This window comes from Aegilops tauschii, chromosome 2 (assembly GCF_002575655.3).
Source record: "Aegilops tauschii subsp. strangulata cultivar AL8/78 chromosome 2, Aet v6.0, whole genome shotgun sequence".
Lineage (NCBI taxonomy): Eukaryota > Viridiplantae > Streptophyta > Magnoliopsida > Poales > Poaceae > Aegilops > Aegilops tauschii.
Genome location: NC_053036.3, coordinates 622,347,918 through 622,363,163, shown reverse-complemented (window position 1 = coordinate 622,363,163; position 15,246 = coordinate 622,347,918). Strand labels below are relative to the sequence as shown.

Sequence of the window (15,246 nt, the reverse complement as noted above, 5' to 3'; positions counted from 1 at the left end):
GAAACACGCCGCGAAAGTTTTCACTCCTGCTGTGTTTAAGTTGGTCTTATGGAGCATAGATGCTGTCAAAAAATGTGAGATCAGAGAGGTACTTGATGCAGCAGAGGTTACCACATACGTTGTGTCTAAGAAGGAAAGAATGGATAAAAAGATCGAAGTGCGCACGGAGTCGAAGGAAGGTATGCTTCGCAGTATCAGTTGTTCTTGCCGCAAATAGGAATGCGCAGGCACACCATGTTCCCACATATTTTACATATTGGGAATTTTGCAAGAAGAAACACCGCCTAGGTGTTGTGTTCCCACTAGGTGGACAATGAGTGCAAAATGTGCATTCGCACCGACCAGAAAGAGCGAGATGTATGCATACTCTGCAGCCCTACAAAGGTACCGTAAGCTAAGGAATTTTAGTCACGCAGCATGTTTCAAGGCATGCCACTCTGATGAGGCGTTTCAGCATCTAAAAAGGGTTTTGGAAGGACAAGATGTTTGCAAAGGATCAACAAGTGAACAAGCTGATAGCAAGGGATCAACTAATGCTCAAGGTAACAGCATTAGGTTCGGCCCGTTGATGCCACGATCGGCTAACCTTGATGGTGAAGGTTTCGAAAAGGTTCTGGATCCCGTGCATGTGCCAGGCCGAGGTGCTCCGAAGAAAAGGCTACAGGCAAAGATGAAGAAAACCAGAACAAAGGGTAGATGTAGCTATTGTCATGAGGTAGATGGTCACAATCGACGTACGTGCACCAAGTTGATAGAGGTACCTAATATGCCGTAATTTAATGTTTTAATGTGTCCAAATATATTCCATGGCATTAATAATAACCTTATGTGCAGGATCTCAAAGCAGAACTATGATAGCTACAACATTGTGCGCACGGTCGGACATCAAGTACGTCGACGATCAACCTGATGTTGGCGTGTGCATTGTCGTCTATGTCTAGTATCGTGTGACCTTTTCTCTAAAATACTTCATTCTGTCAGTTAGTGACTAACTCATATTGTATGACTCAGCTATTTGGTTGTCCACTCTCTTGTAACAGTATTAGTTTGGGATATTTTTTTGCATTTTATATGTGAGTTTTTCAAGTGCAACCTCAAGAATCATGGTTTCTTCGTGGCCAGCGTGTAGCTTGTTTAGGTTGCATGATAAAATTTGGAAATAGATGTAATGGAGGAATTATATTTCGCTCCTGAAAACAAAATAAAAGCCTGATAAATCCAAAAAATACATTAGTCATCCATGCTCTTCAATTGAAAAATATACATGAATACAGATGATGAACCATACTCATCCTACATATCCTCCCCGTAGAGTGCAAGGAAAACTGCTTGCGGCTTCTTATCAAAGTGTGTTTGTATCTGCATGTACAACTCACCATGCTACAGGGGAGCCAGGCGAACAAAACAGTGAAAACGGCGAAGAAACTGGTGAAGAAATCGTTCCGGGCGAGCTATATCGCGTGTGCCGCGGCGTGGGGAACATATCCTCTTCGAGATTTCCGTCACAGAGGCCCAGGCAATCGTCTCCGGGATCAGCGCCAGGTGACAGCTGCGGATCCGCGGCAGATCGACCAGACGCGCCAGCTGCGGTCGGCTGCACGCGCGCCTCCGACCCGCCGCTCGACACGCGGCCACCTCGGACCGGGCGAGGCGCGCCCTCCGGCCCGCACCAATAACCGGCGGCCACGCGGCAACCAGATAATGATTAGAGACCCACGCGCTTTGCGGCCCAGCCCGTGTGCTACAAGCGGCGCCCCACCGTTCGCCAGGCGGACGTGGAGACAGCCCCTGACTCCAGTGGGCCTGCAGCATCATGGGCTCATGATGAGTCTGCGAGCCGCCCTGGATCTTCTGCGGCTCCACTCTCAACAGCGCCTCGGCCCGCTGCCACAGAAGATCAGGACCGCCCAAAACCGGCTGCTACAGGCTAATCTGCCTCGGATTCTGTCGCTGTCCTGTCTCCAGAAACGGCTACGGGATATTCTGCGGCCACGAACTCTCCTCCACCTCAATGGTCTCTCCGGAATGCGGTGATTTTTTCGACCACCTCCAAATCACCTCAATTTTGGTACACATGATCTCTTGCACAAACAAAGCTAGGTTTCCAAGGTTTTATATTTTTTTGAATTTTTTTGAATTTATACTGCCCTCTAGACTGACTAATCAAAACATCGGTCTATACCTCAAGGGGGCATTGTAAAATATTTTTTTTTCAAATTTTCTTTCATGGACATGTTTGGCACATGTGGGTCACCGTGTCATAGAGAAATTGGGTGATTTGGAGGTGGTGAAAAAAGCACCTTTGTTCAAAAAATGGCTTAAGTTAGACCAAATGGTCCCTCCGAAATGCGATGATTTTTTCGACCACCTCCAAATCACCCAAATTTGGCACACATGATCTCTTGCACAAACAAAGCTAGGTTTCCAAGGTTTTATATTTTTTTGAATTTATAGTGCTTAAAATACTTGCCGGACATGATGTAAATGGACCCAAAAAATTTCCACTTCTTTGTATCAACATGAGAAGGAAGCAAGACTAGTTTGGTCAGGTTGTCGGCATTTGTATGGATTTTCTAATACGATTAAATGCTTAGAATACTTCTCGGAGGTGACGCGAGAAGCGCACGTTGTCGATCCTTCACCGGCGGCCGTTCCGGTAGGAGGTAAGGGTCCGTATGGAAGGACGGGTTTTTCTCGACTTGCTTCAAATGGACCTGTATTCTTTCTTCACCCTTGTACCAACATGAGAAGCATCCATGACTAGTTCCATTGATTTTTGACGTTTTTATTAATTTTCTAGGGTTATCACGACGATAAAACCCTAAAATATTTCCCACCAGCGCCACCCTTCCCTCCGATCACTCTGACCAGCATGTACTTAACTTAGCATCAAGGCCATGAAAACAGGAATCAGAACCGTATTAGATTTTGATCCCACACAAACAAAACAGATAACACACAGACTGCAGGTACTACGATTATCAGATTGAACTTGTAATGCATAACAACTTCTGGTATTCAAATACATCACATGAAATAGTGAGACAACTAGAAATGCAAAAAAGCTTGTGATGTTGAGGTTCAGCAAGGGACTTTTATTGTGAGGCGCAGCATCTTCAGCAACCTATCCATGATTCCACCTGTAGCATATAAGTAACTGAAAGTTTCAGATTGAATACAGTTGGTATTGGAAAATGACAGTACGGTAATTTGAAGATGCCAAGGAAATCTGTCACAACAACTGTAGGAGGATACGAATTTGAATACAAAGTTCATAGAAGTCAATGTTGAATTAATAAGACCTTTGCAAGATGCAAAATCACTGCTGTGATGAGAGTAAACAGCATGTAGGCCATAGCACATGCAAGAAGCACTTACAGGAAGTGAAGCAAAAGGTTGTACAGCACGGCAACATGAGTAAGCCAACATCCCTACAAAAATTATTTTACTGCTTATGTCTATTTTTTTGCTGAATCATTAGGAAGCCCTAAATATTTGGATGCAAGATCACCGACATGGCACTACTGAAATATTTCAATGTCTACATCTCTGTACTGAAAGTGCATTACTGAAATATTTCAGTGGCTATGTGTGTGTACTAAAACTGCAACACTGAAATATTTCAGTTGCTACATGCGTGTACTGAAACAGCACCACTGAAATATTTCATTTCGTACGTGCGTGTACTAAAAGTGAACCACTGAAATATTTCAGTGGGTACGTGCGTGTACTGAAAGTGCACCACCGAAATATTTCAGAGGCTACGTGCTTATACTGATACAGCACCACCGAAATATTTCAGTGGCTACGCGCGTGTACTGAAACTGCTACACAGAAATATTTTTAGGGCTGCGTGCATGTACTGAAACTGCAGTACTGAAATATTCAGTGTCTACCCGTGTGTACTGAAATTGCATTGCACTACTGAAATTTTTCAGTGTGTACCCGTGTGTACTACAATTGCACTACTCAAATATTTCAGTGTGAACCTGTCAGTACTGAAATATTTCAATGCCTACAACTATCTACTAAACTTGCAGTATTGAAATATTTCAGTGTCAACCCAGAGTCTATCACTCTAAACTGTGTACTGAACTTTTCTAGAGGCACTTCTTGCAGCCAAAATATTGCAAGTTCAATTTACACAGATTGCATCACGTAATTTGAACACAACTCTTGAGGTGACAGACAAAATTTCCTATCATGGATACCACTCATTCACATCAAAACGTAGCAAGTAAACATAGCAATGCTATATGCCTAGACTCATTACAGCCTCGTCGATCAAATTAGGATTCAAGTACACAGGTAGCAAGAACATATTGCAGAGAATCAAATTAAGCAAGTGGCAAGTAATGATGAATGAAATTCAGCAATCTTACCCTAAACATAGCTACGTCCGCCGTTCAGACGAGGAGAGCGGCGAGGGAAGCGTGGAGAACGGCGGGGAAGCGATGTCGCGACCACTGTCCTCCTCCTCTTGCGCTTCGGAGTCATCACCGACTCGGTTGGAGGCTCCACAATCTGCAACAGCACCTCGTGCATCGTGGGTTCCTGATCCAGTGGATGCTCTACCCTGGATCTGAACGCCCACCACCTACGCCTGGTCCACGGGCTGGACGAATCGGCCGGCTCCATCGCCCAGAGGAGGATCTCGACCTTGTGCATCGGTTGTGTGGGTGGGGGGGGAAGCTTTGCCCTCTCCCTCCTCGTCATTTGCTTCAAAGTGGCCATTGCCGTCCAGTTCATCTGCAATATGTTGTGAAACCAAGAACGGATCTCCATCAACCTGGCCATCTTGACCTGGTCGCCGCCGGCGATCTCCATGAAGTCGGCGTTCTCGCCGCCGGCGATCTCCACGAAGTCGGCGTTCTCGCCGCCGCTGATGTGCTCGATCTGCCGCTTCATCGAGGATCTTGCGTGGATGAAAGAGGGGGGTGTATGTGGAAGATGAGAAGAGCAAAGTTGCGGCCGCGAGAAGGAGGAGAAGGCTAGGAGATGGCTGCGGTTGCAATGGTGATGGAAGAGGGGAAGGAGCACGGCGGCGGCTTTGCATTGGACGAGAGGGGCGGCGGTTTTGCATTGGAGGAGAGGGGCGGCGGTTTTGCATTGGACGAGAGGGCCCCACCTTGTCATATATTTCCTAGGACTAAAATGCCCCTAGACTAATAGTACTTTCGAGTACTTTCGAGTACTTTCATCCGCGTACTTTCGAGTACGACGTATGTATCCACCGTTAGATCGAGACAAACGAACGGCTCCAAAAAATGCCAACTACTGTAAAAGTTGTAATAATTAAATCATTCCAAATAAAATATTCTTTATAAAAATAATACTTTGGACACTTGGATCTAGATATGTGGATCGTGATAGTCTACGTCATGTCTTCTAGACGGAGTCGATATTGAAGAAAAAGGAAAGGAACGCGTGAAAAGGTTAGCATGCCAACAACACAGTCAAGTTTTCCCATCCTCAGTCTATGATGACCAAGTACGTACCAGCTGCATGCAGTGGCGGAGCTAGCATTTGACATCAGGATGGTCCGACCCCCCCCCCCCCCCCCCCCCAAATTTTTTTTACAAGAAATATGACATGTGGACGTTCTAACCAGTTACCAATATCACATAGAAATAGATCATTATTGTCTTACAAACACACTAAAATTCTCGATTAAGTTTAAGTTTTGCATAAAGAAGCATACATAGTGCATACTATATGGATCATAATACATACCTAGAGAAGTTCAAAAAGACTATGTTTTTGGCCTACGCTTTTGCCTTGCCATGAAAGTATCGATTATATCATCTTCATTCACCTCAGCAAAAGCATCCCTCTCAATGTATGTGACTAGGCAATCATCCAAAAGACTATCACCCATCTTATTTCTCAACTTGTTCTTAACTATACTCACAGCAGAAAATGCTCTCTCAACATTTGTTGTTGCCACCGGTAGAATCAATACCAATTTTAGAAGCAAGTACACCAAATTCAAAGCAGACATACAAGAAAGCAACTCCATATTAATCTCAACAAACCGATTTTCAAGCTCTTGACTAATTTGATCAATGACTCCAAGGAAAACTTCTCATCTCCGGCTTGCTCTTCGGCCACATCTCCCTGCCTTCTTCTTCTTTCCTATCTTCAGAGAAACAATGTCTCCGGCCCTCTTCATTCTTTAACAATTCTGCAATAAAAATTAGTTTCTATCAATAAAGCTAATTGAGACAGAAATGATGTGAAAATTATGCATGTGTTCATCAATTCATGATAGCATAGTGCAAAAAAGCAAACCCTAAATAAAAAATTAGGGGGTTTCGGTACCTTAAATCGATTTGCACACTTGCTGGTTGCTGCGGTGCTGCCACCGGAGACTGGCTACTGAGCGCCTGAGCGGCACCGACGGCTTTGCAGGGAGGCAGAGGGCCGGACTCCGGCGGAGGCAGGGCCGGACAGGCGGCAGGGCCAGGCGACAGACGGCCCGGGTCAAGGCAGGGGCGGGCGGGCGGCAGGGCCAGGCTAGCGCCGGGCGGGAAGGGGAGGCGGGCTGGGCTCCGCCGCTCCGGCCAGCGACCGGCGAGGCCGCGAGGAACGGCGGCGGTGAGGCGAGGGCCGGATGGCGTCGAGACGAGGGCACGAGGCGGCTGCACATCCTGCAGTGGATGAGACGAGGGTGTGGCTCCGTTTCGCTGCTGGATCAATCGGTATGTGTTTTGGGCTGATTTTTTTCTGGCCCGGTTAAAAATCCATAGGTATATAATAATCTGGCCCAAAATCCCAGGGTGGGCTGGCCCACCCTGGCCACCCTGTAGCTCCGCCCCTGGCTGCATGCGTAGCTTGCTTGTGTTCCTATCTACTTCCTCCGTTCCCAAATAGATGACCCAATTTTATACTAATTTTATACTAAAGTTAATATAAAGTTGAGTCATCTATTTTGAAACGGAGAGAGTGCACAACATTCAAAGTCCAAAATCAAGCAGGTACACGCACTCGACGCTTCCACCAACCTCACACGTTTCTCCAACTCACCCGGGCATAGCCTGTACAGTATAAATAGGACCCGACACAGCCGCCTAGGAAGCAAACACATTCTCCGCTCAAGGATCAATACAGCACCTGCCTTATAATCTCCTCTGCAAGCTCTGCTTCCATTCCCAACCGAAATGGCTGCAAGGAGAACCGTTCTTCTTGCCATGGCTGCCATGGCCATCCTGAGCACGGCGTCTGCGGCAACCTACAATGTGGGCGAGCCGGGCGGCGCATGGGACCTCAGCACCAACTACGGCACTTGGGCGTCCTCTAGAACTTCCAAACCGGCGACCAGATCGTCTTCAAGTACTCCCCTCAGGCACACGACGTCCACGAGGTCAGCAAGGCCGACTATGACTCATGCAGCACCGCCAGCCCCGTCACCAGCTTCAACTCCGGGAATGATGTTGATAGCCTCACCGCCACGGGCACCCGCTACTTCATCTGCGGTTTCCCTGGTCATTGCGCGGGCGGCATGAAGGTTAAGATTGATGTCATGCCAGGCTCCTCCTCTACGTCACCCGCCCCGGCCAGCGGCCCAAGTGCAACCAACGCGCCCCCGCCGACACCTGTCTCCACTGCCACCAATGTGGAGGCCACTGGGTTTGGCCTCGCCGTTTTGCTTGCCATTGTCGGCCTCATGGCTTGAGTGCATCTCCACATTCGCAGGCACATGTGTACTTTATGTATAGTTAAGAAATTATTACTAGCAATTATCTGTGTATATAGTCAAGTAGTTATGTGTATGCTGGACGTATTTGGGCTTTGCCTTTTACTGATTCATTTTGGAGGATTTGTTAAAAAGGATTCTTTTGGCCTTATACAACATTTGTCCTGAAACACGTTCGTTCTAAACCGTAAGTGCCCAGACTTTCGTAACTTAAACTTGTATTACAGAAAGATATACACATAGATTAGACATGCAATTAGTCTGCCCCGATTGTAAATGAACTGTCCCAAAGAACCAGCTGCCACAAATGGTGAAGAACAATTAGGATGGCCACCGCCCCGAACATACTGGATCAAAATCGTCTGGCCAAAAAATCATGTCCTTTGCTCGTGGAGTACCATACATGTTCCTGTTTCTGGTGTTGCAAGGGACAGTCACCGTCGTCGAGGGAAAGAGAGCCATGGGAGTGGGTGATGGGTGCTTTTCAGGAGCGAATTCTTCCTTGTTATGTTCTTGTGGCTGGACAACGATGACTATCGATGCTCTGAGAGACCAAAATTTCCCCACTCCAAGCCCCATCGTTCAGAACTATAAAAATACATGCGGCATTGGGTAAAACTGATCTATCCAGGGATAGGTCATGGCCCATGCGACGTGGCGCAGCATTTCACCTCCGGATCCGCCACCTTCATTGGAACCGGCTGCTACTCCTCTTCCTCCTCCTCGTCATGCTACTCCTCCTCCTCCGGCTCTGGCGAGTCTGGAGGCAGGCTGGCTATGATGCGGGCGGCGCGCCTCGCCCAGATCTCCTTCTCGATCCGGAAGCGGCGCTCCGGCGTGAGCATAGCATAGGTCGTCTTCTTTTATCGGGCCATGGCGGACGGCGAGGGAAAAGAGAGATGGACAAGGAGAGAAATGTGCTCGGACTGGCAGCACGGAGAGGGCAGAAGAGGTTGTGGCTAGAGTTGGGGACGTGGCCGGCTCAAATAGCTGGACTTTGGCCTCGGGCGCCGAGCCGAAGCGGTGCCACACGACGGTCGCACCCTCACTGGAGAAGCCCGTTGGGATATTGGGTTTCGGGGCGATTCCGTGTCGGACCCAACCGTTTGTCCGACATGGCGGATGCGCCCGGACATTTCAGGCCTATTTAAGGCGCCTGTCTGGGTCGCTTTCTTTTTTGGCCGCTCACTGACTCGACCGTCCGCCCGGACGTATGAGAGGGGTTTAGAGTGCCTGGCTGTAGATGTTCTTACCTAGCAGAAAGATGCTATGAGCATGCACGACAAATAGTCCAAATAGACCAGAAACTTCTATCCAACATTCGTCCGCATGTCCCGTCTCCCACTCCCGTGTACTTAGGTCAACTCCAGCGCGCGACCCCATCCCGCCCGGCCCCGTCTGTTTGGGGCAAAACGGACAGACCACACGGCCCAGCGCGCGGCGGCTTGGACCCATCTGGTCCGTTTAGTCTCCGGGCCGACCCATTTCGAGCGCAAACATGCGTAGGGTTTGGGTCGCGGCGGACAGCAAACGGACACGTCACTCGTTTGCTTCGGGGCCGCGTGGCAGGCGGCCACCTACCTCCCACCGGCCAACATTAATGCACACTCCCGGTCGGCCCCACCTGTCATCCACCCAGCGAAAGGTCGTCGTCCTTCTTAAATGGGAAGCCGTGGACCGGTCGTCGTCCACACCCACTCGAGCCCGTGCTGCCTCCTCGAAACCCGACACGACCCAAACCCTAGCTCTCCCTCTCCACGTCCTAGATCTCGCCGGCCGGCCGCCTCGCAGCCATGGGGTTCCGGAACACCGGCCAAGGGGAAGCACGACCGCGAGGCTGGCTCGTCCTCGGGCTGCCAACACGGCTCAGTGAAAGAGGAGCCCGCATCACCACGGCGTCGGGCCCCCGCGCCTGCCCCATTCACCATCGGCCCTACGGCCGACGGCGAGCGCGACCGGCAGTACATCAATGCGGATGTATGTCGGTGTTATTGGGAGACGAGGACACCGCTCCCGTGGAGCGACGTACACCTCTCCAATAACTGGCATCTCTTCGCCGACCGGGTGCCGATCCCGCCGGTCCCGATGAGCGGCCGTGCGCGCCGCGAGGAGATCGAGCGCGGCCGCCGCCTCCTGCCGGACGACCTGTACTACGACCCCAGGTAAGCCCCCGACTCCGACCTGTGGGACACGTGGCTAAGGGACGAGCACGACGTGCGGCGCGCCTCCTTCTTCGCCGGCACCTCGTCGGGGCCGCGGCGGTCACGTCGAGAGCGCGCAGCGGCTGCTCCCCAGGTGCGCGGGCGTACGCGGGTGCGCGGCCTCACGCCCACGCCGTCGCCTTCACCATCTCCATCGCCACCACCACCTCCTCGCATGACAGCGGAGGAGGAGGCCTGGCTCATGCAACGTGTCATAGAGGACTCCATGAACATGCACGATGAGCGCCAATGGGAGGGCCTCGAGGAGATGATGGCCCTCTCTGCGGCCGGTGACGTCGCCATCCCCGAGCTGGAGATGGTGAGGGCGGAAGAGGTGATGGAGGAGGAGCCCGTGGCCGCGTTCCACCCGGGCCTGGTGGTCCAGCAGTGGAGCTGGTCGCGCATGGCTCCGGAGATGGCCGACGTCGTGGGGGCGTGAACTGGTGCCCCACGCCGCCGCGGTCACCGGAGCGGGAGGCGTCGCCACGGGAGGAGGTGGTGCAGGCACCTCCCGCCTTCCAGCCCACCACCGTGTACCACGCACCGCCGTTCCACCTCTGGACGCCGCCGGACTACGTCGACCTCGTCAGCGACAACAACGGCCACTGAAAACGGCGACGGCCACGGCATCGACGGGCACGGCAGGAGCGCGTGGGCAGCGTTTTTTTATGTTAATTATGTCTATGTTAACCGTGGAACTGGGCCGTTTTGTGGCCGTGATGGTTAATTTATGTTTTATGTTTTTATGTTTGCGTTTATTTAATTTTTTTGGCATTTCATTTTAGTTTTTATGTTTTTTTAATCACGTCCACCCTGGACATGATTTGAGGTGCGGCCGCGCGTTGGGCGCACCGACAACCCAACAGCCGCAAGCGAACATGAGCGACCCCATTGTCGCCCCAAACGGACGAAAACAGGCCAAACCGGACGTTCATTTAGGGTCGTGCGGTGGATTTGGCCTTGTCCTTCAAGAAAATTTTCTTCACAATAATCAAAAGTAGTCCTCATTGGCGCCATTAATGGTATATCTATCTTTTTATTAGATAAAATTTACTTTAATATAATATATCGTTCAATCTTTTTTTTCATGACCTGCAGTTATTTTGCAGTTCCAGATGATGCAATATCGGTTACTTTTTGGCTTAATCCGCGGGCTGAAAGCTCTACTTCTTGGTTTTAATATTGGACTTTTACCTTTTCAGTTGAAATTTGTGACGTGGAATTCATAAATCAACCCTGCCGATTTTAATAGAGGAAGTTACAACTTTTTTTAGAGTAAGAGTTTATATGCGGCTGGACCTTTGGATCTACCTCTACAAGGTTTGTAAGTTATGATAGTCAACTACGTCTCCTTGGAGCCTAGATTGACCGCGTCGATATTGAACCAGCAGGCAATGGCTGCTATGCCATGAGAACGCTTGAAAAGGTCTTAACATCTTCAGTCTATTATTTAGTGTGTGTGTGTATATATATATATATATATATATATATATATATATATATATATATATATATAGTAACGCTAAACTAAGCGTGAGTGTAGAATAGCTTATTCTACCCCCTATAACGGTACATACAAAATATAGTAACACATTATGTAAAATATAGTAATTTTCGTAAAAATGAAGTAAATTACAAACTTAGGTAGTAAAAAATATATTTCCTAATTACTAAATTTTATACATCGTTTTACTAAATTTTTTATACAGCGCTACTAGGGGGTGTAGAATAAGCTATTCTACACTCACGCTTAGAATAGCGTTATATATATATATATATATATATATATATATATATATATATATATATATATATATATATATATATATATATATATATATATATATATGTGTGTGTGTGTGTGTGTGTGTGTGTGTGTGTGTGTATGACCAAGTACGTACTACCTGCATATCTAGCTCGTGTTCCCGCGAGTAAATTGCTGAAAGCGACCACATTTATGGTTAGGGTACTTCAAAACCACCACTTTTGTCAGAAATCACAAAATACCACCACTTCCGCGGCAAGTGATTAAAAAAATGCACTAAACGAGCTGCCAGCTGTGACTAAGTGAAAAACTGACATGCCTGGCCCACATATCAGGTTGACTTGGCAAAGAATAAACACGTAGACAGGTGACTAGGCTCTGGCATTTCGTCGAGTACTTCGTGTGCACGCACAACACCTATACCAACACCTCAGCAGGTCAAACATTGACTAGGACTAGTCTTTGCCACATCAGCCCGGATAGACGGGTCCCACATGTTAGTTTTGTTGTTAGATGCGTTCAATTTCAAATCAGTGTGATTTGTTACTCACTTGCTGCGGAAGTGGTGGTTTTTTGTGATTTCTGGTAAAAGTGGTGGTTTTGGAGTACCCTAGCCACAAATGTGGTGGCTTTCAACAATTTACTCTGTTCCCGCGTACTCTATATTCTACGCTTTCACCTACCGCACGCGTTTCTTCAACTCACCTGGCCATGAGTTTATATTAGGACCCGACACAGAGGGAAATACTCTTTGGCTCCCGCATGCATATACACCCTATATGGGTTTTTTTTAAATAATTAAACAAAAAGTCAAAGTACTTCAAAAGTATTTTTAGATTAAACTTGACTCACTTGCGCACCAGTATATAAATTTTCACAAAAGAAAATCCTATGTTGACTTCACAGCGAAAAAGACAAAAATTATTTGCTATTATAGGTCACCATTCACACTATTTCAACCAAAAATTTGTCTTTTTTGAAAAGAAGTCAAAGAGGAATTTTCTTTTTGTGGAACTTTTCTCACTAGTACAATGAAAGGTCAAGTTTATTTCGAAAATATTTTCATTTTTTTTGACTTTTTGTTGAATTGCTAAATATTTTTCCCATATAGGATACATATGTACCAGGAACCAAAAGTTCCCCTCCCCGACACAGACACCTAAAGAAGCAACACAATCTCACCTCAAGGTTCAGTATAGTAGCATCCGACTCGTATCTCCTCTGCTAGCTCTCACTGCCTTGCTTCCAGGTCCTGCTGCAATGCCCGTCACCAGAACCATTCTCCTTGTCGTGGCCGCGATGGCCATCCTGAGCACGGCCGCCACGGCTGCAATGTACAATGTCGGCGAGCCCGGCGGAGCATGGGACCTCGGCACCAACTACAGCACGTGGGCGTCATCCAGGAACTTCCAACCCGACGACCAGATCGTCTTCAAGTACTCCCCTTAGGCGCACGATGTCCTCGAGGTCAGCAAGGCCGACTACGACTCATGCAGCAATGCAACCCCCATTGCCACCCTCAACTCCGGGAATGATGTCATCGCCCTTACCGTCACTGGCTCCCGCTACTTCATATGCGGCTTCCCTGGCCATTGTGCGGGCGGCATGAAGGTCAAGATCGATGTCATGCCAAGCTCCTCCTCTTCGTCGCCTAGCCCGGCCGGCGGCCCAAGTGCAAGCAACACTCCCCTACCGACGCCTGTCTCCGCCGCCATCTCTGTGGAGGCTACGGACTTTGGCCTCACTGTCTTGCTTGCTACACATTTGTATACAATCATGTATAGTCAAGTAATTGTACTAGCAAGTATATGTGTAGCCAAGTAATTATACGTGTAGGTTGTATGTATTTGGGCTTCTTCTTTAATAAAGATTTTTCTAGTCTCTCTTATACAACATTTGTCAAGAAACATGTTCATTCTAGACTTTCATAAGCTAGACTTACGTAACTTTGACATATAATTAGCATGACTGTTGGATTTGTCTCGAAAATATGTATTTGTAGGCTACATTTGAACATGTAATTAGGGAAGTATTATATATTTAAGTTGAACACATATTAACATATAACTCGGGTCTAATATATAAGCTAACTTGTGGTAACAAACTATAAGATAACATGTGGTAACCATACTAGACTAGATGAAAAACAAATAAAGATTAGACACGAGACCATGATATGTACAGTCTGATGCCATTTCGAAGGGATCGACATTGTAGAAAGTTTTAGCCCATGCTTCTCTTGGGTGTGTTGGGCTCCTCTGGCAATCATGTCTTGCTACATTTGTCAAAGCCAGGACATATGTACCTCAGTTATCAATTCTGGTCCTAAAAACTCTAGCTTTGGCCTTTAATTCCTGAACGTGACAATGGCAACACATTTTGTAAAATGAAACTCGGGCCTCTGCATCAAGTGATGCACACATCCATAGATTATTTATTATTGAAAATTCAGCAGCGGAACAACATTGACCTGAAAAGTAAAAAAAAACGATGCGACACGCCTCGTGACAGTAACTGCACCGGACAGGCACTAACCCTATTATAAAAGACAAAAACAAAATGAGTAGGAATCTCCACTGGTGGGCCGATGATGACGAGTCCAACCCAAGGTCTATCTCGGAATTTTTTATTTCCAAAGCCAAGCTTCGATCCACCACCTTCAGCAATGGCACAACATAGCGTGCGCCATTATAGCCTGATCGGTGATCTAGTGTTTCCACCGGAGTGTACATGCTTGTCGTTGAAGTCGTTTGTACCATCAACACTTGTCCGACTACCGACACCTTGCTCGCCAGATACCGCATTAGAAGAAACCGGAAGACAAAGACGTCCCACGCTGCCTCGCCTCCAGTCTCAGTCACACCACCTTTGATTCAACAACAATAAGCAAAACATGACACCTTCGTCAGACCCACCATGCACCATGATGTCTCCGCATGAGATATCATACATAGCACCCGCCGGCGAGAGGCATGCCATGACGCTTCTGGAAGAGACACATGTGTCACCCGCCAGGCCACATGGAACCTGGTTTGTTGGTGGAGGGGGCTTCCCATTCCGCCGCCAGCCTCATAGAAGTTGTCACCACTGTGAGACCCAGCCTCCATGCCATCCACATGACCATGGGGGCGCCACCGTCAAAGACAGCAGGCCGCCGCCCCATAGCCCAACTCCCGCAGCTCCATCAGACGACACAACAGTGAGCAAGATGCGGCCAAAACGACGTGGCCGTATGGGCTGCAGGCTACTGTATTGCCACACAACAACAACCATTGACAGCCATCACCTCCCCACCACAAGTCGCTGCAGACCCGCTCTAAAGGCCCAACGGCACAAAGAAAACGAGGCGGTCGCGACCTCAGCACTGCCGCCGCTGGTCCCTCCAACCAGTGCAAGTTCCAAACTCGATGCCCTCAAGAGGGACTACGGCGCAGAAGCACCGCCATCGCTCGATCCTGAGAAGCACTGTACATAGACATGCATGCATGCTGCCTCTATGGTGTAGTCTCAAATCGCCTAGTAGCAAATTACATAGTGCATCAGGGGCTGGTTGAAAAGGATGATGTTTCAAGGCTCGCCTCGCA

At 48.2% G+C, this 15,246-nt stretch overlaps 1 protein-coding gene, 1 long non-coding RNA gene and 1 pseudogene across 2 annotated transcripts; 2 read left to right on the top strand and 1 right to left on the bottom strand.

Annotated features, from left to right (window-relative positions):
* Positions 1–5,862: 5,862 nt before the first annotated feature.
* LOC123497418 (uncharacterized) lies at positions 5,863–6,404 on the bottom strand. The gene is made up of 2 exons (XR_006671113.1): positions 6,322–6,404; positions 5,863–6,184 (listed from the first exon to the last, which is right to left on the bottom strand). It is a non-coding gene; the product is annotated as an uncharacterized lncRNA (long non-coding RNA).
* Positions 6,405–7,131: 727 nt separating this feature from the next.
* LOC109733755 (mavicyanin-like) lies at positions 7,132–7,675 on the top strand (annotated as a pseudogene).
* A 5,247-nt stretch (positions 7,676–12,922) lies between these two features.
* On the top strand, positions 12,923–13,486 carry LOC109733767 (uclacyanin 1-like). Its single transcript, XM_073509674.1, has 2 exons — positions 12,923–13,098; positions 13,135–13,486. Exons 1-2 carry the CDS (start codon positions 12,923–12,925, stop codon positions 13,484–13,486), a joined length of 528 nt encoding a protein of 175 aa, XP_073365775.1.
* The last annotated feature ends 1,760 nt before the right edge of the window (positions 13,487–15,246 follow it).